Below are 27,049 nucleotides of genomic sequence, written 5' to 3' on the forward strand. Positions count from 1 at the left end.
TAAGCCCCCTGGCGGGCCGGGCCGGTTTGAGGGAAGCGGGCGCGGGCCGAGGGATTTGCTGGCCCCCACTTCCCACAGCCCCCATTGGCTTGGGACGGTGAACCGCGGCCAGTGGGAGCCGCAATTGGCTGAACCTGCGAACGCGGCAGGTAAACAAACCTGCCCAGCCCGCCAGGGGGTTACCCTAGCAGGCCGTGGGCCAAAGGTTACCGATCCCTTTATTAGAGTGAAACCTTCATAGAGGATCACTTCTCAAAGAGGCAGTCCCCATCTTCATCAACTACTTTATAGTATCCCCAAGGTTTCCAGTAGAATTTTGTAAGAATTCTTTATTCTTTAGTTATAAGAATATTATAAGTTATAAGTTATAAGTAAGTTATTTAGAACTTAATAAGCCATAGGTTCAAAACAAACAAACGGAAATACTTCTTCACACAACACACAGTCAACCCGTGGAACTTGTTGCCAGGGGATGTTGTGAAGACCAAGAGTATAACTGTGGTAAAAAAAGAATTAGATAAGTTCATGTAGGATAAGTCCATCAATTGCTATTTAGCCAAGATGGTAAGAGATACAACACCATGCTCTGGGAGTCCCTAAACCTCCAAATGACAGAAGCTAGGACTGGAAGACGGGGTGGATCCTTCAAAAATGCCCTGTTCTGTTCATTCCTTCTGAAGCATCTGGCACAGGCCACTCTCAGAGACAGGATGCTGGCCTGGACAGACCATTGGTCATTCTTATGTAAAGGCCAGGGTAATTTTATAGTAACTATCTTAAACTTGAACTTGTAAAAAGTTAAAAATATGCAAGTGAAGGATTTCTATAAGAAAACACTGTTTCAAAGATCTGTAGCTCAGTTAGTCAGAATAAAGTTCTGAATGTATTATGCCAGTTTAAGATGCTTCTTTTTGGAAATATAGCTCACAAATGCATTTAAAGAAATAGGTATGTGAAATTCCCCTCCTCCCCCGTCTCATTTTGCTTCTTAGAAACCAAATGCAGACAAGATAATTAACTCTGAAAAGTAACTACAATGCATGTATAGTAACTACCTATAGAAGGATTTTTACTCTGCATAGCAATAGCTAATTCAATCAGTGGGCCAAATCTAGTTCACCTTACTCATGTAAAGAGTCCCACTGATGCTGGACAACAGAAATCAAAGGGACTTATCATGAGAGTAAGGTGAGTAAGATTTGGATTACTGTCTAATGTCTATACAGCTTAATACAATGTATCATAGACATACAATATTAAAGGAGATCTCTGGCTCTTGACTTGAGAAGTTTTCATAGTATATAAAATAACTAAAGGATTTTAAAATAAAGTATAGAAAATATATACATACACTAGAACAGAATGTGATTACATAGCATAACACAGGGGTGGGCAAACTATAGCCCGCGGGCCACTTGCAGCCTGTGGGACATTTTTTATCTGGCCCTCAAGCTCCAGCCAGGGGAACGGGGCCAGGGGCTTGCCGCGCTCCGGCCAGGGGAGCGAGACCAGGGGCTTGCCACGCTCTGCCCAGTGCTCCCAGCCTCCACCTCAGTCATTAGCAGTTCATTTTGAGCACCATCTTCTGGGAAGATTCTTTTGGCACGTAAAATGCCACATTGCACAGGCCAGACTTCACCACCCCTATGCAGCAGCGTGCCAAATCCCCTCCCGGTTTCCTTTGGCCCCACCCTTGAGAGCCTCGAGTGGAGGAAAACCGTCAAGGGGCCGCAGATGCTCCCGTCCTAGCTTGGGGGACTCCACATGTGGCACAGCTGCCTTGGTGTGACACTGCCAACAGGGCCCCTAGGAGTCCCTGGTACTGCCCTATGGGTCCCTCCGCACGCCATACCTCCTGAGTCCTCTCACCACACTGCAGCAACATCCCTTAATATATACAAACTTTTAATGAACACAACAGCGCAAACAGAACTCAAAGTACAACAGTAAGAACATTTTGGAAGGAGGCTGGGACATAAAGTTACAGGTGAGTTTACACCTGCCTCTTCTTGTCCACATGGGTTCTGGGATAGAGTGCCATGGCTCAAAATTGCCAGAGGCACTGACGATCGACAAATCCAGGCTAGAGAGAGGGCCCAGTTTTTTTCCACAGTGCATGCCATCTTGTAAAACAGCAGTTTGAAATAAGGTTAGCAGTTAGGATTTTCTTTTCCCTTTCAAAAATGAGTGCTGCAAAAAAAAGAAAAGTGGACAGTGAGTGTCGAGTTTTCAACAAACAATGGAATGCAAAATATTTTCTCACAAACGTGAACTCGAAGGCTGTATGCCTGATTTGTCAGGAGACCATCGTGATGTTCAAGGAGCACAATTTGAATCGCCATTTTTCAACATAACATCCTAATTATGCCAGCAATTTAACAACTGAGCAAAGGGCAAGAAAAGCTGAGAAACTCATCATGAACTTAAAAACTCAGCAAAATATTTATTTGCGACAAGCTGCAGTTCAGGAAGCCACTACAAAGGCAAGTTACGTTCTGGCGTTTAAAATCGCTAAACAAAATAAGCCTTTTGCTGAAGGGGAGTTTTTGAAAGAATGCATGGTTGATGTTTCTGGCATGGTTGATGTTTCTGGCATGCTGTGCCCGGACTACCAAAACAAATCTGAGAACATTAGTTTGTCATTATTCGCCGGGTAGAAGTGATTGATGAACATTTGGCTTCCGAATTGAACAAGAAATCATATGACTTTATGTTTGTTTTCATTAGCTCTCGATGACAGCACTGACATTAAGGACACAGCACAGTTACTGAGGAATTTGTCAGTACTTTGTCAGAGAAACTGATGAGAAATTTGAAATCACAGAGGAATTTTTATCAATGGAATCAATGAAAGGCACAACTAAGGGATCGGATTTATACGAGAGGGTGCCTGGATGCCTTGAACATCTGAAGCTCCCCTGGAGTAAACTGGCAAATGTAACCACAGATGGATCACCAAATTTAACTGGGAAAAACGTAGGACTTTTAAAAAGAATTCAGGACAAGTAAAAGAAGAATACCTTGATAAAGAGGTGATTTTTCTGCATTGTATTATACATCAGGAGGCCCTCTGCAAAAATGTCCTGGACATTGATCATGTTGTTCGCACAGTAGTGAAAATAGTGAATTACGTAAGAGCGAGGGGACTTAATCATCGGCAATTCATTTCCCTTCTTGAAGACACTGATGCTGAACACCAGGACTTATTTTATCATACAAATGTAGGCTGGCTCAGCCTAGGAAAGGTATTGCAGCAAGTGTGGGAGCTCAGAGATAAAATTCGTACTTTTCTGGAGTTGCAGGGGAAAGAAAACGATTCCCTGAATTAAAGAATTCAAACTGGGTGTGTGACCTCACTTTTGGTGTGGATATCTTGGCACATTTAAATGAACTTAATGTAAACCTGCAAGGAAATAATGTGTTTGTACACAAATTGTATTCTAGTGTGACAGCTTTCAAAGTCAAGTTAGTCTTGTTTTCAAAACAAATTAAGGACAAAGTGTTCGCTCACTTTCCAACAGTGAAATACTTGGAAGTGTCACCAGAGCAGAGAGAAAAGTACAGCAAAATTTTGAGTGACTTGCATGGAGAATTTTCTCATCAATTCTCTGACTTTGAGAAGACAAAGAAGACACTGGAGCTGATGTCATGCCCACTGTCACCTGACTACAAGAAAGCCCCACAAGAATTACAACTGGAGCTCATTGATCTCCAGTGCGATTCCACCTTGAAGGAAAAGTACAATTCAGAAAAACTGGAAGATTTTATGCCTCCTTGAGTGAAACAAAGTTCCCAAATATCCGCAAGGTGACACAGAAAATCCTTGTTTTGTTCAGTTCCACCTATGTGTGTGAACAAACATTTTCCCTGACGAATTACAACAAATCTCGCTACAGATCCCAGTTAACTGACCAGCATCTCAGCTCAGTATTGCAGATTTCCACAACGAGAATGACACCGGACTTTGATGCCATTGTAAAAAAGGGTGACCAGCGGCATTGTTCACATTAATCAAAGAGGGCATGGAAAGGGGTTAAGGTGTGGAAAGGGGTTGGTTTAATTATTGTAATATGTTGTTCTGATGATATATTTATAATAGTAAGTAAGGTTTTATGTTTATTTCCACTAAAATGTATCTTTATTATATAGAGTTTATTTGAATATCTCTGAATTGTTAATTTTGTGAGCGTTCATGGCCGGCCATATAATTTCCATACCCAGATGCAGCCCTCAGGTCAAAAAGTTTGCCCACCCTTGGCATAACACCTAAGGGAGAGTATGTAAAGCACTTCACATAATATGTTCAATACGTTGAGCCTAATTCATCTCTCATTTACACTGGTGTAAAAGCAGTCAGAGATCAGAATCAGGTCCCTTCAGTGCAGTGCCCTTTCTAGTAATCCCAGTGAAATAAAAGGCTACATTCCTGCGGACATCAATGGAAGCTGGACCACACGCTATATGTACAGCAAAGCCAATATGTAGGGCTCAATCCCACTCCCACTGACGTCAATGGTAAAACTCCCATTGATTTCAGCCGGATCAGAACTGGAACCCACAGTCTTAGGGCAGGTTTACACTACTGATTAAATTCATCTAACTTATGTCGCTCAGGAGTGTGAAAAAGAGACATACACCGAGTGACGCAAGTTACAGCAACCCAAGCACTATCCACACTGGCACTATGCCAACAGGAGAACGCTCTCCTGTCGGCATAGAGCATCTTCACCAGACGCGCTACAGTGGCGCAGCTCCACTGGTGCACCAGTGTAGAGCTTCTAGGTTAGACCTGCCCTTAGATATTATAGCATAGTATATTGAGAGAGGGACTGACACCTAGGGTACTGGTACATAAAGAGGTTTTCTAAAAGTGCCATAAGATCTTAAACAAGTAGCAGGAACTTATGCCATGTCCACACGATGGGTGCTAGAGCGCACAGCTGCAGGGCTGCAGTATGCCACTATAGGGTGTAGTGTCCACATGGATGGAAGGGGCTATTCCATTGATGTAGGTCAGTGTTTCCCAAACTTGGGATGTCGCTTGTTCAGGGAAAGCCCCTGGCGGCCGGTACGTCCCTTGGCCCGCGCAGCCCCCATTAGCCTGCAGCGGCGAACCCCGGCCAGTGGGAGCCGCAATTGGCCTAACCTGCGGATGCAGCAGGTAAACAAACCGGCCCGGCCCACCAGGGGCTTTCCTGAACAAGCAGTGTCCCAAGTTTGGGAAACACTGATTTAGGTAATCCACTTCCCAGAGCAGTGACAACTAGCTCGACAGAAGAATTTTTCCATTGTCCTAGCTGTGTCTACACCAGGATTTGGGGGGCTTAATTACTCCACTCAGGAGTGTAAAATTTTTCCATCCTTGGGTGATGTATCTCGGTTGATGTAAATTTTAAGTGGACCAGGGCTTAGCTAAACATCATACCTGAAGGCTGTCGCACCTTCACAGAGCAAAATTATTTGCTTCCCAGCTCCCTTCACCACTATTACTATTGCTTTGTTTTGTCATACTGATAGGTATGACATATATTAGATTTGAATTTTTTTCCAAAAGGATGCCTAATAAACATTTAAAATAAATTTACACCTATATTTGAATTTGGAATCCTTTTCTAGAATGGTATAAAGAGAACTAATTACATAGGCCATGGATCTCTTGAGAAGACACAAAATAGCAATGTCTATTCTATCCCTCACCATCTCCATTCATTATTACTATTTGTACTATGGTAACATCTAAAATTTTGGTAACATCTAAATATTGTGCTAGGCAGTGTAAAAATGAAAAGTGAATAACAGTTGTTGTCCTGAACAACTTTGGCACAGATTTTTAAAGAAAGCTAGGTGCTTTTGAAAAATCACACTGGACATCTATCTACATTTTTAGGTGTTAAATACTTTTTAAAAGCTGGCCCTTACAATCTAAGGATAGATTTACACTTACAGCAGCGTGTAGAGAACAGACACTGCATGCTCAGCTAGCATGAGTTTAAAGAGCAGGGTCCATGGTGAGGCACAACTTAGGCGAGTAGAATAGAAGCATGCCAAAACCTGAGGGCAGATACTCTAAATGGCTCTCTTCAGGCCCTAAGCAGTGCATGCCACATCTACACTGCTATTGTTAGCAGTGTAGTGTCCCTCTGGCTCCCCTCTGCCAGAGCCATTCCCCATCGTAGGGAAAGATTCTGGCCATGGGAAGATGCTCTGGCAGAGGAGAGGCAGTGGGGAAAGGCTCCGGGAGCTTCCTGCTGTTGGAGACTGCCCCATCTGCCTTCCCCCTGGCAGAGCCTTTCACTGGTGCATGTAGCTACACATTCCCTACATGCTGCCACCAGTGTGGACAAGGACTACACTGATAATACAGTCAAAAGGGTAGCTGGGAAAACAGAGGCATAGAGAGGGGATGTTACTTGCCCAAGTTCACAGAGCAAGTTAATGGCAGAGCTGGGAAGATAAAGTAGGTCTCTTGGATCCCAGTTCAGTATCCTATCACTAAACCACATGCCCCTTTTCACTGAGCTCTTATTTAACTGATCCTATTCTGTAGTGTATATTAAAACACACTTTTAATATTACTTCAGTTTAGACATTTGACTGCTGTCACACTAAAGTTGTCAAATGCTACAAAAATATTTTTCCTCCTTTTACTTGATTAGAAAATTAATGCAAAGTTAATCACAGAGTGTAATATATGTTAATTTGCTAAAACAGACAGCCATGGCTTAATCACGCAAAATTAAATGTTCTCACTTCAGTACAAGGGTGAAGATTAGTGGCTGTGAGTGCGGTCAAGAATGACATAACCAAACATGAATCTAATTATGTTACAACTTGCCAAGAAATTCTGTAAATTATAACACACACATAAATTCTGGGTAAGAGAAATATTCTCTCCATTTGTTGGCTTCTGCAAAACATTCATACTGGGGTTAAGATACATCAGAATCAGACCTGTTGTTTATTTAGTTGGGTGCAATTGAAGAGATATTGAGTAGAAATAAACCTCAGTTATTAATAATCTTGAACTGTAAGAAAAAAATTAAATATGTCTTTTCCCCTCAAAAATAAATATTTAATATGCAGTTAAAATGAAATAACACCTAAAATTAACTACCCATGAATCTCTATTTCTTCTCTAGAAAAATATTCAATAAATTACATTACAGACATATTAAGTATGATAGGTTTTCTTGCCTTTAACATTGCCAGGCTCACAGCTTTTCCGGTAGCTTTTCCAGTCTTTAGTCCTCCCGACCCAGATAAGGTATCAAATACTCCATCAATATCTGTCTTTTCCTCAGGAAGAAACCTTGAAAGGTGATTCTCATAGCAACTGCTTTCCACATTTCCCATCTTTTCAAAAAGTGATGGAATCCTATGAGGAAGAAGAAAGGAAAAAAGAAGGATAAGCATGGGAAAAACATGGGGGGTGGAATTTTGGGGGGAAAAATACATCAGCGCTGAATAGAAAAAACTCCTCACATATATGTGCAAGTTTTGTGAAGGGGATGGGGGGAATAATCAAATTAGTCATAATATATCACTGCTAGGACTCTGTGAAAGCAAAGATTGAACACACTTAAAGAAGAAAAATGTGAACATTAAATATGATTTAAAAAAAATATATGTAGTGTAAGTTGCACACTGAACCCACCCTTTCTACCAATACAAACATCATTTGGGGCTTATCAAATGGAAAAACTAATATAATTTAATGATTAAATTAGCGTCAACAGAGTTAATGTAAAACTGTCAGTTGGAACACATCAGGAAATGCAAGTGAAGAAGTTTGTTATGGAATCTTTTTGACGGATTATGCTATTTCTTTCTGATGGGTTTCCGGGCTGAAGCCAGCTCTGCTAATAATACATGACAGGAAAAAAAACATCGGTCATAAGTAGGGTCTCACTGAAGAACAGCTGATAATTTTTTTTCTATAGACTGACTTCATAATTAATTCAAACAGCAGCCAAGGAAAATGACATGACAATGCACTCAGAGATAAGGGCTCAATAACCTGGTTCGTATGGTGCTGGTAACTCATGAGAGATGGTACCCAACCCACAGGACTATTATGTTAAACTACACCCCTTTACTGTATAGAGTAGACTCTCCAATGTTAACACAAGTTCCCATACTATTTAGGTAGGTAACCTGCTTAACAATATCTTAACTAGCAAACACTTCCTCTGCAAAGGATTGAGGGAATGGTGTCTTAGTGTCTAATTTTGAACAAGGCAGTTATTAAGGATTCTCAGTAAATGAACAGGACTAGCCCTGGCAGCATAAAGGGACAGCTGCAACTCACATGAAACCAGTTCTCTCCAGAGCTCAAGAGGAAGAGGAAGAGAAAAATCTCCAAAAGGAGAACAGCCTTTTAAAAACTCAAAGGCTGAGAACTTTAAAAGGGAGGAACAAAAGGGACAGGACATACTTTTGGAAGAAAAGGGGACCATCTGAGGCTTCACCAGAAGTGTGGTCCAAGAAAAAGGGGAGTTGGAACCCTGAAAGGACACTAGCCAAAATCCCAAAGAATGCTCAAGAGTAAGCAGGAAACTGAGGCAGGAAATTGCATCGAGGGATTTCTTATCTTGCATGGATCTGTATTTCTCTTGTTCTGTCTGAAGTTGAGTGATTGTTTCAGAAATCCTTTTGCAAAGTCTATGTCCATTTGCTTCAACTATCACATGTCCCTGTAGAGGGTAAACTATAAACCAGAGTGCCCACAAGAGCGAAGCTCTGGGGAAAGGGGTGCTTAAGTTACTGAGGATTCTTGGGGCCTAAGGCAGCTGAGCTACAGGATCTCATTTCCAGAAAGCACCAGACAGAGGGTCTGTGACCAGGAAGTGTGTCAGAGATACCACAGATGGTGGCTAGAGCCTACCCAGTGACCAGGAGGAGCTCAAAATCACACAGGCCCAGCATGTGGGTCCACATAAAGCAGCCAGGTTGAGTTTTCAATAGGAGGAGCTTTACCAGGGCTATGACACCTATTAAGGGATTCATTTTCACTGTACATGCCCATTAAACCTAATGGTGTATACATAAAAATATCAGGGTGGCAGACTCTGAAACATTCAGTCATCTAATCACATCAACCTGAAATGACAAAAGAATGATTTTTTTTAAAAAATAATAACAGACCAAATGTTAGTCTACATCTCCTAGACCAGATTCTGATCTCAGTTATACAAGGGTATACTTGGAGTGAATCTATCCATTTCAGAGCCTCCAGATTTACATCAGCATCACCAAATTGAAAGCCTAGTCTGAATTTCATTAAAGATGTGTTTTATTCATTTTTAAGCATTTCATTTAATCTTTAAGACAAAATAAAATGTATACAAAGATCAGTCACCACACAAAAGTGCATACACTCAACACATCCCAGTACTATTCACTGATTTATGTTAAAATGCACAGCCACATCCTCTACCGGTGGTATAAACGTGTTTTTAAACCAACAGCAAAACAGCAGTTCTTTTTATCAAACGAGGTCTCCTGATGGAAATACGAATTCATGACCAGCGTATGAAAACAATGAATAATGACATTACTTCAGAGTGCAGGTCTTTTAAGACAGCCTAAGGGAAGGTATCAAGAGTGATAGAAATAGGACTTCTTTGATGTAAACGACCTAAAAATCTACTCCTCTTGGGTATATACTGCAGGCCAAATTCTCCATTCCCCTATACGCTCTTGATGCTGCTCCGGAGGTGTGAAAGAGTCATAAAAGGTACTGGATCTGCCCACTGGGAAAAGAACCTTACACAGAGGTTTCCTTGGTTAACATATAGCCAACATAACCAGATCTTTGCCATCTTCCTTCACAACTGCCATCATAAGCAACATGCTGGAAGTAGGGGGTTAATCTAAGTGCTGCTTTGCTCCAGCTACCCTCAGTTGCCTCAACAGCCACTAATGGGCCACAGCCACTAGGAGGCACAGTCATGAGGCTGTCCTAACTAGGCTGTGAGTGGGATGCCTCACAGTATAAAGAGAAACAAAGTAGGTGGGGTAATATCTTCTCTTAGTCCACTACAATATATTTACCTTATCCACATTGTCTCTCTAATATCCTGGGACCAACATGGCTACAACAATCATGGTCTGGAGAGGTGAAAAGGCAGCTTAAAGTCACCTTTCCTGTACCTCCATTCTGTTTCTGTGTTGAGCATAGTTCAGCCAGGACACTCAATCGGGCTCTGTATTTTAGGAAAAGATTTGCTAACTTCCATTTAGTTTTGAAAAAGGTATTAGTGATGAACAAGTCTACTTTAGTAGCTGCCAACAAACCTACTTCATCCATGCTGATTTAAACTTGTTTTTTCAAAGTTTGCAAACCCTTCTTGGCTTCTGTAGAACCAAAACCCACCCTCACGGCTGCCACCACAACCCTTCTTACTGGAGAACTCTGCAGTCTAAGAAGTCATCTGTCTACAATATAGTGGAATCAACAAACTATCAAAGGTTTACCTGTACATTCCCCCTCCCCAAGTTACTTTTCCATACAAACACACAAAGTTAAATATCAACAACAACTTCTAGCAGACAAGCCATAAGGAGATAGTAAAGGAAGGAAATTTAACTTGAGATAATTTCCCAGGCCTAATTTCTCGTGCTGTTGAATTCATTGTGAGGTGGTGTTAGCTAGGTATTTGAGGCAAAGTTGAAAATGTGCTGTGACGGGATCCCCGGGGTGCAGCCTGGGATTGTGGGACCACTGTACCCCCTTATCTCTCTCCAGCCTGGGCTGTCTCTCACAATGCCTTGCTAGTGACCAACACCAAACCCCTCCAGGTGCTGTTATTACTCAGCACAGCCACATTTGGAGACCCAACGCCCAGCTAGATTGCATGAATGCTCCCAGAGCCACTCATGAATCACACAGAGAAAGGCACCAGAGCCAAATCTCCCCAGCTCCCAACACTGTACTTCAGGAATATACTGTCTTGCACTGCTCAAGATGAGCAATGCAGATTTATTAATTGGTTCATCACTTCATCAATGGAAAGTGGATATACCTCAGCCTTTGCAAAATTGAGCAGATTTGCCACACACTTCATACAAACTCACTGGTAAAGATAAACAGTAAAAGAAATGTATTGATTACAAAAGAGAGATTTTAAGTGAAATTAAGTGATAGGCAAAAAGTCAGAGTTAGTTACCAAAAGAAATAAAATATAAGCACTCATCCTAAACTCTCAATCCTATTAGACTGGGCAACATCTAGATTAAGCAGTTTTCCCACTCCACTGGATATTGCAGTTCATAGTACACAGATTTCACCCTTGAAATCTGAGCCAGCCCCCTCAGTTGGAGTCTTCAGAGTGTCTTTGTTGCTTGCAGCGTAGGTGGGGGAAGGAGAAAGGCAAGCATGGGCCCCCTGTATTTGGTTTTATACCCTCCGTCCATATGCCTTGAAAACACAAGTCCAGGCATGTCTGGGTGGGCACTGCTGAGTCTCCAGGCAAGGTTGGGCAATTTCCCTGGTGTGGCCTCATGCAGATGAGTCACTGCATTGCAGCTCCCTTGCTGGACAATGGTTGTTGATGGGTTGTTTGACACTCCACCCTGGTGTTGGTTATTTTTCTTGCTGTTGCCTCTGGGGAGCTAATATCTGTCTGATTCCCCAACTTACAGCATGTTTTAGTGACAACCATACAACACATATACTTCATATACATTAATGATATACATATATGTAGAGTTACCACATAGCACCTGTAATAAAACAGGACAGGGGATGGGGGGTAATAGGCATCTACATACTACAAAGTCCCAAAAAACGGGACTATCCCTTTAAAAACAGGACATCTGGTCACCGTACATATATGGATAGTGAAATGACTTTCAGCGGATCATAACCATTTCCCTGATACATATAAAGCATATAAAGGAAGGTAAGATCATGATTATATAAAAATGAGGAATACGGGGGTTCTAGGACACTCCCCCAAGGTATAGAATATCACAAACTAGAACATAAATCCTGGCCCCACTCCTTCCAGGGCTGCAGCAGAACTGATGAAGTTCTACTTTATGGAGAGCAAAAGAGAGAGGTAGGACCACACATGGGGGTTTGCATTCCCTGTATGCTGCAGAACTGTGTTCTAGGTGGGCTCCCTGTACTCCACAGTGCAAGGGTTCATGTGGGAGGGGTAAAGTGACTCATGACCATAAGAAGATGCTGGGTGGACAGGAGTGGGATGGATTGGAGATGGGCTGCTTCCCTGTGTGCCTGGGTGGTTCAGCCTGCACCCATGCAAACTCAAGGCTTTTCAGAAAAGAGTTTCAAACAGATTTACCATCCTGTCCCTACATCTGTTGGGCAGGGGCTTCCTGAAAGGCACACTGAGGCCTCCCCTGGGTGCGGGCTGCACGACCCCAACCACTGCCCAGTCAGCACCTTCCAATGGACATGAGTAGGCTTGGAAAGAATCGGAGTATTATCAGTAAAAGTTGATTTCACCGGGCACCCGCAAACGGCCAATAAACATTTCTGTGGATGATGATCAAAATTAACAGATGGGCAAAGCCAGCAAAATGCTGCTTGGGAACTTACTACTAGTTCGATGTAAGAATATTTATTTTACGTATTCTGACATTGACAATGTGCGTTTTAATGCTTCGAAAGCTTTGACTTTGTGACTGTCAATACCTGCTGTCATTAACGAGTTACAGTCTGTGCCCCCCGTCCCTCCTTCCCATCTCGCAACTGTGAAAATCTGCAATCGATGAAAATCAAAAAAATGCTTAAAAATAAACGTCACTGTTATAAAAAAAAAATGGCAGTGATGTTCTGCCGGGCCTAAAGCAGCACCTCTGAGCCCCCCGGCCAATAATCCCTGTGCCGTAGCAACATGAACCACCCCTCATTCATAGGTTTCAGAGTAGCAGCCGTGTTAGTCTGTATTCGCAAAAAGAAAAGGAGGACTTGTGGCACCTTAGAGACTAACTCATTCATAGAATAGCAGGGTTGGAAGGGACCTCAGGGGGTCAGCTAGTCCAACCCCCTGCTCAAAGCAGGACCAATCCCCAATTTTTTCCCCCAGATCCCAAATGGCCCCCTGAAGGACTGAACTCACGACCCTGGGGTTAATGCTCAAACCACTGAGCTATCCCTCCCCCCCCGAATTTCATGAGATGAGTTCTCCCCTCCTCATTAGCTATTCAGGGTATTGCTAAGGCCTGGGCCACCCATGCAGCCAGGGGCTAGCATCTAGGGCCCCCCCTCATGAATATTAATGAGCCAATCTCAGTCATATTAATAATTAGCCCAGGGTATACACACGCCAACTAATTAATACGCAGAGGCCGGCTTAGGAAGAATCCCTCGTTAATGGCCGCGAGCGCCAGGAAGAGGCAGGAGGGCTCCTAAGTCCTACTATTATCCCGTCGTCATTAATATTCATGGGCACGCCCCCTCGTTACTATTCACAGACCCCCCCCCTCCCCGTCCCCGATTCTCCGCCCCTCACCCGGGACCGCTCTGGGTCGCTCCCCGGCCTCTCCCCGCAGCGGCCGCCTCACTCCCGTCTCGAGCGGCGGCGAATGACGCGCTCGCCCCCTCCGCCGAGACTGGGCCCCTGGCGGGGCGGCGGCGAGCCGTGAGGGGGGCGGGCCCGAGGCCTGACTGATGGGTCGCTCCGCTAATAGGAGGGCGGCTCCGGGTAGGGTCCCAGACTCTGTGGGCGGGGCTCTGTGGCGAGCACGCTGAGTGGGCCGGGTCGGAGGCGTGACGTCAGGCTGATGGGCGGGTTCTCTACGGCTGGGTGGCAACCAAGATGGCCGCCCGGGCCACGCCCCCTCATACGTCGTCGCTAAAGTCCGCAGCGACTTGAGGTGAGGGAGCCGGGTGCTCTGACTAGGAGAGGGAGGCCTACCGCCTTCTGCCGGGCCAGCCATGGGTCATAGCCCTGTACTGCCGGGCCAGCTCGTGTGTCATCGGCCCCGTACTGCCGGGCCAGCTTGTGTGTCATCGGCCCCGTACTGCCGGGCCAGCTCGTGTGTCATCGGCCCCGTACTGCCGGGCCAGCTCGTGTGTCATCGGCCCCGTACTGCCAGGCCAGCTCGTGTGTCATCGGCCCCGTACTGCCGGGCCAGCTCGTGTGTCATCGGCCCCGTACTGCCGGGCCAGCTCGTGTGTCATCGGCCCCGTACTGCCGGGCCAGCTCGTGTGTCATTGGCCCCGTACTGCCGGGCCAGCTTGTGTGTCATTGGGCCCGTACTGCCAGGCCAGCTTGTGTGTCATCGGCCCCGTACTGCCGGGCCAGCTCGTGTGTCATCGGCCCCGTACTGCCGGGCCAGCTCGTGTGTCATCGGCCCCGTACTGCGAGACCAGCCCGTGTCTCGTAGGCCCTGTACTGCAGGACTAGCCCGTGTCTCAGGCCCAGTATTGTCAGGGCCAGCCCATGTGTCATAGGCCTTGTACTGTGGGGCCAACCCATGTGTCATAGTCCCTGTGCTATGAGGCCAGCCCATTTCTCATAGTATCTGTGTTGCGGGGCCAGCTCATGTGTCCTAGGCCTTGTACTGTGAGACCAGCCCATTTCTCGTAGGCCCTGTATTGTGGGGCCAGCTTATGTGTCATAGGCCCTGGACTGTGGAGCCAGCCCGTGTGGTGTAGCCCTGTATCATAGCTCTGTACTGCAGTCCCAGCCGGTTTCACAGGCACTGTAGTGCTGAGTCAGCCCATGTCTCATAGGCCCTGTACTGTGGGGTCAGCTCCTGTGCGATAGCCCTGTGCTGCTGGGGCCAGCCTGTCTCATAGACACTGTATTGTGGAACCAGCCACTGTGTCATAAGCCTATACTGCCAGGACCAGCCTGTGTGTCAAAGGCCGTGTGCTGCAAGACCAGCCTATGTGTCACAGGCCCTATCGTGCCAGGCCAGCCCCTGTATCAGAAGCCTTGAACTGCTGGTCCTTTAGGGAGAATCCCATACTGCTCTAATGCTGGGGCCAGCCTGTGTTTCATGGGCAGAAGGGGCCAGCAGTACAGAGCCTAAGGTGGGGTCAACCTATGCCATGGGCAGTGTGCTGCTGGCCTTTCAGAGAGAGTCTCCCCCTATAGTGTTGGGAGGGGCCTGCCCTGGGGCAGGAGGATGTAGGCTTTCTTTCCCGCTTGTCTCTATTGTTGCCATGACATTCTATATGTCCCCACTGTGCCCCTCAGGGACAGCCATGATGTAGGTAGCTGTGGATTCATGACAGTATCACATGGATTTCAGCCTCTCCTTTACCGTGTGATTTACACGATGAATAGCAAAGGGAGAGGTTGCTGTGAATCAAGTTTTCTAAATAAGCTGTGTGTAGTCCTGAAGGTTAAGTTTACAGGGGCCTCAGATCCAATGATCATGTCTTCTGGCTTGAAAAGCTGTGTGTGTATAGAACACAGGGATAATAGACTTTAACAAGATTGGTGTAGAAATAGGATGATGCATTTACGGAAATTGGTTGGAGCTGATGGGAAATCAAAAGTGGAAAACTAGGACGAATATCAGATACCATTCAAAGAAAAGGAGTACTTGTGGCACCTTAGAGACTAACAAATTTGTTTGAGCATAAGCTTTTGTGAGCTACAGCTCACTTCATCGGATGCATCAAACAAATTTGTTAGTCTCTAAGGTGCCACAAGTACTCCTTTTCTTTTTGTGAATACAGACTAACACGGCTGCTACTCTGAAACCTGAGATACTGTTCAGGAGCAGAGCCCACAGTCAAGCCAACTTACAATAGGACATATAAAGAAATTCTAGTGTGCTCATGCAACCCATGATTTGGACACTAATATATACTTGCATATATCAGGACTTGCACACATATCAGTGTCTGCATGCAATCAAGTTGAATGCTTGCAAGACGTCAGACTGTTTTAAAAGTTTGACCCAACAGATCAGTAAAATCTAGGGGAGGTGAAATCTGTAGAGATGAAACTGGAAATATTAAGAAATACAAGAACTGGGAAGTTCTAATAGGAACGGAATAATAAAATAAGACAGATTGAGAACTGCAAAAAACCAGCCCTTTTCAAATAATGAATAAAAGAACCCCCTGGGCTATTTAAATTTAGGGCTGTTCATTTGGAAATAGGATAGGAAGTGGTAAATACATTTTTTGCTTTCCTTTGTACATAGGAAAAGACTGGAGTTCTGCCTAGGTCAGGTAAGAGGAAGGATAAAGAAAATGGTATAAGATATAAAAAAGAATAAGATTGGAAGTCCTCGATCCTGGACAAAACTTATGGTTCTTCCTTATTTATGTTGATTCATAATTCTGGGGTCCTGGCTGATCCCCGAAGCATTAACCATTAATTGAGGATTAATCATTTCTTAAAGTTCTGCAGTTAGGCTATGGAGCACTGCTGCAGGAAGAGGGAGAATTTCTCGTCACTAGGAGGCAGAGTCAAGTTGTGACTTGACTGCAGTGAATGTTGACTGGCCTCACCTTGCAGTAGTGCTAAGGTTATGCAATTAACAATCAGCAGGCAGTGATTCAGCAGGAAACTCAGTAAACAGGGCTCAGTGGTAGCTAGATGTGGGGCACTGTGGAAATAGCTTTCTTGCGAGAGATATGAAGGGCTAAAGACATAGCTGGGAGAGACTAGGGACAAGAGGGTGGGATATGAGTGTAGAGCAGAGTTTTCTTGGCACTTCCTTCAGGTTAAAACCGTTAGACGAAAGATATACAAAAAACTTCAGGTTCTAAGGGTTAAACTGCGGTCCTGCTGTTGGAAAAATTATGAGTGTTATGCCAGTTTGCTGACTGCAAAATAAAGGCTATAAATAATGTGCTGAGAGTGGAAAGCAAGGTTACAGGGACAGTGTTGGGCATGGGGCAATCTTTGAATCTGAGATATAAACATTTCCTAGACTATAATTACCTAACTAAGCTGAGGTTGATGCATAATTGTTCATAGAACTTGCCATTTTCAAATCAATAATTGTTTCAAGGATTTCTTTTGACTTCAGGGAAAGTAACCTTTAGCAGAGATATGCTGCTTAAATTGCCCTTATTTGCCCCTGTCTAGTTCACTTTTTTGGTCTCCCATCAAACTTCAGTGCTGAGGCGTAGGCTTCAGGGGAAGATGAGCAAATTCCTTCAAAGCCAACATTGGCACCATTTCACAAATCTGGTGACTGGTTAGCAGTTTAATCATTTAACATTCAATAACAGTCATGATTCAGCCTCTTCCGCAACCAACCATGTCACTTTTTCCACACACAAGCAAATTAGAGACAAATCTATTGTAATATTCGAAGCAGATTCTTCATTACTTTTCTTTTTAAACCTTTAACGTGGAGTCAGAGTCCTGCAGAAATACTAGCGCAGAATGCATCCTATTAAAACTGGAGGGTTTGACCTCAGGACTGGGACTCTGGAGACTGTGGGTTCTATTCCCAATTCTGTCACTGGCCTGCTGGGTGACTTTGGGCAAGTCTCTCCATGCTGAGGATACTGACCTCCTTAATGAAGTGACAGGTTTCAGAGTAGCAGCCGTGTTAGTCTGTATTCGCAAAAAGAAAAGGAGTACTTGTGGCACCTTAGAGACTAACAAATTTATTAGAGCATAAGCAAGCTTTCGTGAGCTACAGCTCACTTGACAGGTTTCAGAATAGCAGCCGTGTTAGTCTGTATTCGCAAAAAGATGCATCCGATGAAGTGAGCTGTAGCTCACGAAAGCTTGCTTATGCTCTAATAAATTTGTTAGTCTCTAAGGTGCCACAAGTACTTAATGAAGTGCTTTGAGATCTACCGATGAAAAAGAGTGCTTTCTCTCTATATAATAACAAAACCTAGCTCTGGTATTAAATCAATAGAAATTGTGTTTTTTTTAATTACTGTCGACTAATAGAGTTAAAAGTATTTGATGGCACCATAATCTTTAGAGTAATACTTTTTTCCTATCAGGAGAAGAGAATTCATGGAACTAAAAGTTGGGTGAAGATTTGTTACACAATGAATAGATAGAACAAAAAAATGGCATCAAAGTGTGTTCACCACTATTTTCACATACAATGCAGCATTTGGTTTCAGGATTAGGGAACAACATGTAAACACACAACACACGTTGCACACGTATATATAGCATGCTTCTAAACATAAATATCATTTTCCAGACAAAGTCTCAGTGTGTTAACCGAGTTTGGTTGAAATGTTAACTAAATAATAGGAGCCCTCCTCACAAACTAAAGTACAAAATGCTTTCTGCTTATCACAGGCAGAGAAATAATCTTGTTGTTCTAGCAGTGCCTGTCGTGAGTTTAGAAACGCCAACTAGCCCTACCTTCCAGGCCACACACTTATTGAAATTCCATTAATATAAAGGGGCATCTTGAGGTGGAATCAGTGGTGATTACTTCTCCTATCACATAGTTAATCCCAGCTGCTCCTGGAAAGAAGATACAAAAGGCAATCTCTAAAGCAAGTGTACGATGAAGTGAGCTGTAGCTCACGAAAACTTATGCTCAAATAAATGTGTTAGTCTCTAAGGTGCCACAAGTACTCCTTTTCTTTTTGTGAATACAGACTAACACGGCTGCTATTCTGAAACTTATTTTCTCTCTGTGTCATTTTGGGTGAGCCTCAGTAGAGTGGGTCTAGGGGCTATTAGGGCAATAATAAGATTTCATGAGATGTTGGAGATGAGTTAAACTCTGCACTCATGCTTCAAGTGTGTTCCTGTTTAAAGGATATTTTTAACAAGTCGAAAGAGGTAACTCGAATATGAACTTTTAAAATAAATGATTTCGTTTATAAACATTAGTTCAGGAGCAAAGCAGGTCTGTGCCTAACAAACACATGTAACATATTTATCCTTTCTTTCCTTCATTCTGTGCCTACATGTTTGTATATTTTGTTATGACTTCATAGTGTAAATGACCGGTATGCACCTGGTCATTTGTCTCTGCCATCAGCTGCTGAGGAGACTAACACTTACCTATTTCCTTCAGATATCCAATGAACCATTATTTGAAAATCCTTAGTAGACTTAAAATTGCAATCCCGACGACTTGTAACTTCTGAAAATCCCATGATGCTTTTTCTAAAACATAAGGGTGTTAACTTATTCTAGTGTGATTAATTACATTTTGCCTACCTTAAAGGAAATAATTCCTCTTGTCACTTCAATGATGTACATAATTCTTTCCACTTCCACTGGTCTTGTAAAAACTATGATGTAGTGTTAGGATGAAAAAGCCATGTGTGCCAAACTGACATTACAGTAGAATAACATGAAAAAAATAATGGAACTTTACTGACTAAATTTAAGTCTTGTAAAAGGCATCATATATTGCGGTGAAGAGTGCCCTAAAAATTAATAGAAAGTTGGTATAATGAAAGTATAATAAAAGTAAAAACGTATAGAAACTTATGCTCAAATAAATTTGTTAGTCTCTAAGGTGCCACAAGTACTCCTTTTCTTTTTGTGAATACAGACTAACACAGCTGCTACTCTGAAACCAGAAGTTAGTGGTTTATTTATAGATTTGCCAAATTCCTTACACAAATTGGTCCTACATCCACAAGGTGGCAGTAGTGTGCTTACAACAGAAAATTAGAGAGTAATGATTATTTTAAAGTTACCCTGATTGTGACATCAGACTTGGCAGTGATAGGAACAATTACAAATTTTTACTCAGCAGGATTATAACTGTAGGTGTGGAATAAACAATAGAAGCAGATGGTGTCCAGAAATTAAGATTGTTTCGTGCAAAAGAAAAATGCATTTTTAATAAAGAAACACAAGAAGTCTCTTAATAAAGAAAAATGCATCGGTCCTAATTTTCAAATCTGGATGCCTTCATAGATCCCACATCTAAGTGCTCAAATCTCTGCTTAGGTGCGTAGATGCACATTTTATGTGTCTTTAAGCAGAATTTTTCCCATGATCTCTAAAGACAACAATTAAAATATAGGCCAAACTCCATCCTTGGTTTGACTCTCTCAGTAAGCTACATGAACATTTTTTGTAATACATAGATAGTATAATTAAAATACCTTTGATGCCAGTTAATATGGGTGTTGTATAGCTGACAAACCACCATTGGGTATTCCAATGACAACTATTCAAGCCAAAATTCTAACTGGATTTATGAAGAGATTTTTTTTATTGCTCAGATTTAGAAACTTTTAGTGGCACTATCTGGAGATGCTATAGGGAACTCATTTTTGCTGTTGCAAAATACATTTTGAGGATTGAATAGAGGATTGTTAAGATCTTGTTAATTCCAGACTTCCATGAGTTAAATTCTAACTTCCTCCTGAATCTGTATATGGATTTCCCATTAATGTCAATGAGAAAAATTATGCCAGTAGGATAAGGGAAGACCATGCCTCTTAATCCGAGTTAGGTTTTTCTTCCACCTTTAATTAGCCCTTTAAGGCCAATAATTCAGTGAATGTATGGTTTTACACATTCTTGTTTTTCTGTTGCATTGATTTTTCCTAACTTTTTTATGGATTAATCATATAAACTGAAGGCCAGATACTCTAATCCTTCTGAGCTTTGTTTGGCCCAGGAGCAGCATGGAGGGGAGAAAAGGTAGCCTTTGCAAATCCCTAGTCCTATGGTCAATGTGGCTTCTAATTCAACTTAGAGTAGCCTCATGGCTGCTTTAAATCGTACCCAACTTCCCATAGTCTTAAGAATCCATTCCAGTAGACAGAGATTGCTAGAAAGTTCCTTTTCTTTAGTCACATCCCCTCTGCTAGGAGTCTACAAAGAGGGTGACTTTGAGCCTCTGTTCACTGGCTTGCTGCCACCTAGATCTCCCCCGACCCATGGCGAATCTCCAGAGAGCCAGCCGGTTAAGAAGCTTTATGTACCCTTTACAACATAAGCCAGTACAAAGAGCAAATTGCAGGGCTGAGAACCTGGTTAATAACCTGGTTAAGAGCAAACAGCAGGGCTGAGAACCTAGACCATCCCCCTTGCAAATGAAAGAGCATTCCCTTCAGAGTATTTTTTAGTGCTCTGTCCAATCTAGTTTAAATATCTCAAGTGATAGGGCTCTGCTGAGAAATGGAGAGTACATATAAAATAACCATTTAAGGAAACTAGAGCAAATGCTGGAAAATTAAGAAAGAAAGAAAGAAAGAAAGAAAAGAAAACCACAAAGTCCAAAAAGCATTTGTGGCCAGCACTGTAAGCTAGAGATAAATGTGTATTGGTTTGCAAGGCCAATGTTTTTTACAAAACTGTAGTGAGTCACTGAAAACAAAACAAAACCCCCAACCACCACCACAACCAAAAAACAAATGATAGAATATTCAAAGAGGTAACTCAGGGTTTATTTTTTTATTCCTTTTCCAAGGCTACAGAAAACCTAAATTTCAGGAACGAAAGACTTTGGTTGCAGCTGGATAAATACTCTAGATAAGGCTTCATCAAAAGTAGTCAGTGTCTTGAAAAGGAAATCTCAGGTTTTAATTCCAGAATAATAAATTGCTTCCTAAAGCTACCGTTAAGTGTCACTTAAGGCAGAGCCTTTTCTCAGACTGACAACTTAACCTAGAATTTAAATGATATATTTAACAGTCTATGCATTTTTATCCAGCAGAATTAGCTACCTAAATTTTAGTATTTCTTTGAGACCATTTTTTTTTTTGGTCTTCTTGAGTCAGAGACTATATCTGAATTGTTTCTTCATCATCGGACTCACACTGGCCTAACATATGTATCAAAGGGGCCTAACATATGTATCACCCTCTGGATCAATGAAACAGGATATAGAACTTTTAATTTATCTTCATCATAGATCTCATGCACCTTCCCTTGTGTCAGCATCAGCTATATTGACATATGTAGCTGGAGGCACACTAGCCTTCTCAGAGATTGCAGTCATTGGAGAGTCTGTGTAACCAAAGGCAGTGTCAGTTCAGTTGCATTTTCATCACCCTATCATCCCAAGTACACCTGGATAGCCTGGAACCTCGATTTACCAGGCTGTAGTAAAGAGCACTTGCGGTCAGGTCATCAGGCTTTGGTTATGGAATTTACTTCATAGCATTATTCAAAATAATCCGTCTTTCTTATCATTTAAAACCAAATGGAAGAAATATGTGTTTGCTGCCGCCTTTACTTCTGAATATTCATCATTTTCATTGTTGTGTTGCCAAACTCTGACTTGTGATGGGGCCAGATTCATCCCTTGAACACAGTGCAATTAAACTATGGATGAATTTGGTCCAAGTTGTCGCTAGAACAATCCTGGGTCAGACCAAAGGTCCATCTAGCTCAGGATCCTGTCTTCCGACAGTGATCAATGCTTCAGAGGGAATGAACAGAAGAGGCAACCATCAAGTGATCCATCCTGTCACCCATTCCCAGGTAGGTCTCATGAACACTGCACAGAGTCATTATATTATACCTGTAATTCATGTCATTGAGTTCTGTCTCTTTCAGTGATTTTATGTGGCTTTTCAGAATGCACATATATATTACAGCATTGCTGGAGTATTGTTAAAATGCTGAGTAATACAGAGCTGCTACAGGCCCAGACCACTGATCCCAGTGTAATCTGACCTTTATATAGTAGAACCATACCGGAGCCTTACCATAAAAGGTATAAATAATCTAAGCCTACATGCTGCTGCTGTCATGCGTGTATCATTAAGCTCTGCATGTAGTCATCTCTTGAGGTTTTCTTTGTGATGTCCTCGATTTTTACCTGATTTGCTTTTCTTTTAAGAGATTGCCATATATGGCTAAAAAAAGAAAGGCTTGCTTTGAATCAGAAGTGTGTCCTTGGGTAGTCACAAAGGAAGTTCTGGGTTTTGCAAGAGGCTTTGCACTCCTCTCCAAAAAGCTTTGCCTGCAGGCAGCCAACTCCCTTTTACAGAAGTAGAAAATACTTAATTTGCAACTAGTCTCAAAGGAAGAACTGGACACTCTTGACATTATCTTGAGTTAAAGCGGGGGTGGGAGTAGGATGCACTACTATGCAGTAACTCAGAACACTAGGTTTCTAGTGGAGTGGAAATCTCATGCCATAATCCATAAAGCAAGAAGTGTTTTGTCACCAACTGTAGAAGTAGCAGCCTCTTACAACAACGGCAACAAATTTCAATGCTCTAGTGTACTAAAATGAAATTGTATTATATTGCATGTTATGTATCTATGGAGGCCACTCAAAACCACAGGCTGAATTCTGAGAGTGCACATGTAACCCACACACCTCCTCGGTGTGGTGTTCTGTCCCATCTGGTGGCACCGAGACCACTTAGAGAGAGAGAGATTAATGAGTTTGCTCTACAGCTGTAGCTAACAGCCAGTTGGCTTTAGCTCACGCAGTAGAGGCTCATGCACTATGCTCCAGAGGTCCCTGATTCAATCCCACCCGCGACAGGGTCTGTCAGTGTTACACACAGGCGCACGAGAGAAAAAACAGAGTAGCAGAGTATGTCTGTAAGTAGTTGTCCAGAATCACTCTGAATATCCCTACCTCCAAACATCATGGAAAGTGTTGTCGGAAGGTTTTTCATTAGAGGAGCCATGGAGGGGTTTTACAGGGCATGGCCAAGCAGTCAAAAAATGGACTCTATCTATTTAAATTCATAGGTTTCCTCACCTAGCAGTGACCTCTGTGCATATTCCCACCAGATTTTTGAAAGACAACTCAGTACATTTGTATTTAACATTAACAGAGATCTCAACGTGCAATTAAAGGTATGTTGGCTGTACTTTTTTTAACTGCCATTACCCATTAAGAATAACCTTGGTTTTACCAACACTTTGAAGAATGGGTGAAGGATGGGATTAAAAGAAATGAAACAGTTTGATCGAACCCATGTGCTGTCCCATCAGCTGAAATGGTGCAAAATCCCCTGACAGGAGGAAGAAGTGATATTTGTGGTGCTTCCACTCTGAGGTAATCTGGAAAAAATGATTATTACTTTCTATTGGCTCTTCTTTATAAAACACTGCAAGGCATCATTAGATATTTTGCTTAACGAAACAAAAGACGTGAACAAGGAGCAACTATAATGTTCTCAAAAGGAAATTCTATAGGAGGGTACAATGTTATTTAAAATACAGGTCCATTGCTGTCTACCATATGGAAAATGCAGGGTAGATGAGACATCAGGGTGGTATTTTGGCCCAGATGTTCAGTATTTCACAAAATATCCAGATGTTCACAAGTGTATGTCATTACCTGTGCTGCCAGTGCATTTGTGCACACAGTTGTGGTAATTGTTCATCCAAGTTGGTTGCACATCATGCATTGAACTGGGGGGGAATAGTTAATCTACTTTAAACTGAAGTAGGAATTTAGCTGGCAGAGGTGTAATATGGCCAGCATACAATACTGAAGTCCCCAACTGCTCTTAAAAGTGCCAGGGCATTTTTAATGTTTATAGCTTCTCAGAGTCTCTCTTTTTACATATCATCCAAAAGCATAAATGTTGAAAGTGTGGAAGAGACAGTTATCAGAGTTTGTTGTCCTGCCTGATGGCTGTCTGGGCTCAATTATTCTAGCCTGATTTCACTTCAGGCTGACTGCAGTCTGCCCCTGTTGCTTAAGTTAATGTGTCATGTTCTCAAACTGATGCTGCTGTGAAAAGGAAATGAGTGTTCCAACCACTCCTTTTTAAAGCTTGTTCATCACATTTTGTCACTTTCAGTTATAGAAAAATATTGTTAGGGAAGGAAATGAAGTTAAATGATGCATATTAGCTGTTGAGGAGAGATTCCCTTTAAAATACATTTCCATTATATTTTATGCTACTTTTTTTCAGGGTAGAAACTGTAAAGGTTTTTATTTTTTCGTAAGGGTCTCATAGAATCTTTCATGGTGCAGTAACAACATTTGCATTTTGATAGCACCTTCTATTTGAGGATATTAAAGTAGTATTCAACTCTTAATTAAGGCTCCCACGACTCTGTGAGGTGGTAATAATTCTCATTTTACCTGGGGAAACAAAGACACAGAAGTTAAGTAACTTGCCCAAGTTCACAAGGAAAGTTTGTGAAAGAGTTGGTAACTGAAGCCTTATCTCTTGACTCCCTGTTTTACGTTCTAACCACAAACTATTCTTCCTCCTGGTAGCAAAGGTAATAAAACTTGCTCTTGTGTGATGTTGCAAAAGCAATGGTTTCATTCTGTTTCAGATAAACCATAACGTTAGTCCACATTTACAATATTTACAGTTGTTATATACCATTGAAAAATCAATGGAGTTAACGCCAAATATAATTATGGCCCTAACTGTGTTGTCTTGGGCAGGTAATTTAAGCTTTCTTTGTCTCAGTTGTTTACTTTCCTCTCAAGAGTATTGAGAGGATTAACTGATGTTTGTATAAAAGTGCTATGTAGCAGGGGTGGCCAACCTAAGCCTGAAAAGGTGCCAGAATTTACCAATGTGTGCTGCCAAAGAGCCACAGTAATACGTCAGTGCCCCCCCCACCCGCCCCCGCCTCCACCCACTCCCAGGGCCTCCCACCCACCGGCAGCCCTGCCAATTGGCACCTCCCCCTCCCTCCCTGCACCTCCTGATCAGCTGTTTCGTGGTGTGCAGGAGGCTCTGGGGCGGGGAGGGGGAGGAGTGAGGGCATGGTGGCTCGGGGAGGGGGCAAGAAGGGATTGAGTGGGGAGCAGGGCCTATGGCAGAGCCAGTGGTTGAACAGTGTACACCCCCCAGCACATTGGAAAGTTGGCGCCTGTAGCTCCAGCCCTGGAGTTGGTGCCTGTACAAGGAGCCACATGTTAACTTCTGAAGAGCCACATGTGGCTCCAGAGCCACAGGTTGGCCACCCCTGCTATATAGTCTTATTTATTATAGAGGAAGTACTGATCAAATAAATAATCATGAAGTATTCTTGCAAGAATATTTATGTATATAACAGCGGTGATGTTTACTTTATTTCACTATCTTCTGTTTAAGCAGTCTCACATTCAGAAGCAGTATTTCAATACAGACTCTCTTGGCTTTGGCTATGGTTAATGTTATGCACCTGATCCTCCAGACTGGAAAGGTTGGGCTCAGCTTAAGTCTATGGGAGGGCGCAAGTGTGACAAGCCACGGCTGCACCCCTCTGAACCCAGCTTTGGCAAGTGTCTCTAGGCTGTTCTGTGTTATGCTGCACACCACGGGGGCTTTTCGAGCCACCGGGGATCAGCCGGACAGGATGGTATTCTGACTAAGCTCTAATGCCCCCATATTGGGTTGGGACACTGGAAGAATGGGTGATATTAGGAGCTTTGGTGGTGGCCTTGTGTGGCCAGAGCATTGCATATGAGCCTTAGGGAGGCTGAGAATCTGATTAATCATTCATCCAACATACATTAATTACAGGCCTGGTAGTTCTCACACACACACATAATCCCACTTGAGTCACAGCTAAATGTATCCCTGGTGTAAGTCCATTGGAGACAATGAACCGTGGGCTTGGGGAGGTAAGCCCGCAGCTGGCTGGCCCCTTCTGCCTGGGACCCCACCCCTTTCACCCCCCTTCCCCATTGAAGCCCAGAGGCCACACCCCCAGAGCGCCCGGCGGGTGGGCAGGCAGCTGAGCGTGGCCTGCAGCAAGCGGGCCGCGTGCCTTCCCCCCAGAGCACTGGGTGGGAAGGCAGCACGGCCTCCAGCCCAGGGCAGGTGGAGGGACCCAGGCTCACCACAGCTACCCATACAGCTCTCCCCAACCTTGCTCTGGCCGGGAGATTGTGGGGGCCTCGGAGCCGCAGCCCGGCCATGATAAGAGCCAGGAAGGAAGCTGCGGGGAGCTGTGGCAGACCCTCCATCCATAAGCGCTGACTCGAAGGGTGCTCTGGGGCTGGAGCAACCACGGGGAAAAATTAGTGGGTGCTCTGCACACATTGGCAGCCAAGCTCCCCCCCACCTCACCTCTTCCTCGGCCTCCGCCTCCTCCCCTGAGCGCGCCGTGTCCCTGTTCCTCCCAGCGCTTGCTGTAGCAAGCTCCAGGAGAGAGGGGAGAGGGGCAGGAATGTGGCGTGCTCAGGGTAGGAGGCGGGGAAGAGATGGGGCCAGAGTGGGGATTTGCGGAAGGGGTTGGAATGGGGGCAGGAGGGGGCAGAGTTGGGGCGG

The 27,049-nt window shown here is 43.4% G+C and overlaps 1 protein-coding gene across 5 annotated transcripts in view; it reads right to left on the reverse strand.

The window, feature by feature from the left end:
* MEAK7 (MTOR associated protein, eak-7 homolog) overlaps nucleotides 1-24,059 on the reverse strand; it is a 33,818-nt gene extending 9,759 nt beyond the window's left edge. Inside the window, exons 1-3 of one of the 5 annotated variants that reach the window (XM_043494806.1) lie at nucleotides 21,752-24,059; nucleotides 18,942-19,046; nucleotides 7,195-7,375 (exon numbers count right to left, since the gene is read on the reverse strand). In XM_043494806.1, the coding sequence (XP_043350741.1) occupies nucleotides 7,195-7,375; nucleotides 18,942-19,036 (276 nt within the window). In that variant the 5' untranslated portion in view covers nucleotides 19,037-19,046; nucleotides 21,752-24,059. Of the gene's footprint in view, nucleotides 1-7,194; nucleotides 7,376-12,661; nucleotides 12,733-13,470; nucleotides 13,634-18,941; nucleotides 19,047-21,751 lie in introns of those variants that run through there. The other 4 variants (XM_043494805.1, XM_043494804.1, XM_038368434.2 and 1 more) reach the window with 4 other exon arrangements.
* Between the last annotated feature and the right edge of the window lie 2,990 nt (nucleotides 24,060-27,049).

Source organism: Dermochelys coriacea, chromosome 12 (genome assembly GCF_009764565.3).
Source record: "Dermochelys coriacea isolate rDerCor1 chromosome 12, rDerCor1.pri.v4, whole genome shotgun sequence".
NCBI classification, from domain to species: domain Eukaryota; kingdom Metazoa; phylum Chordata; order Testudines; family Dermochelyidae; genus Dermochelys; species Dermochelys coriacea.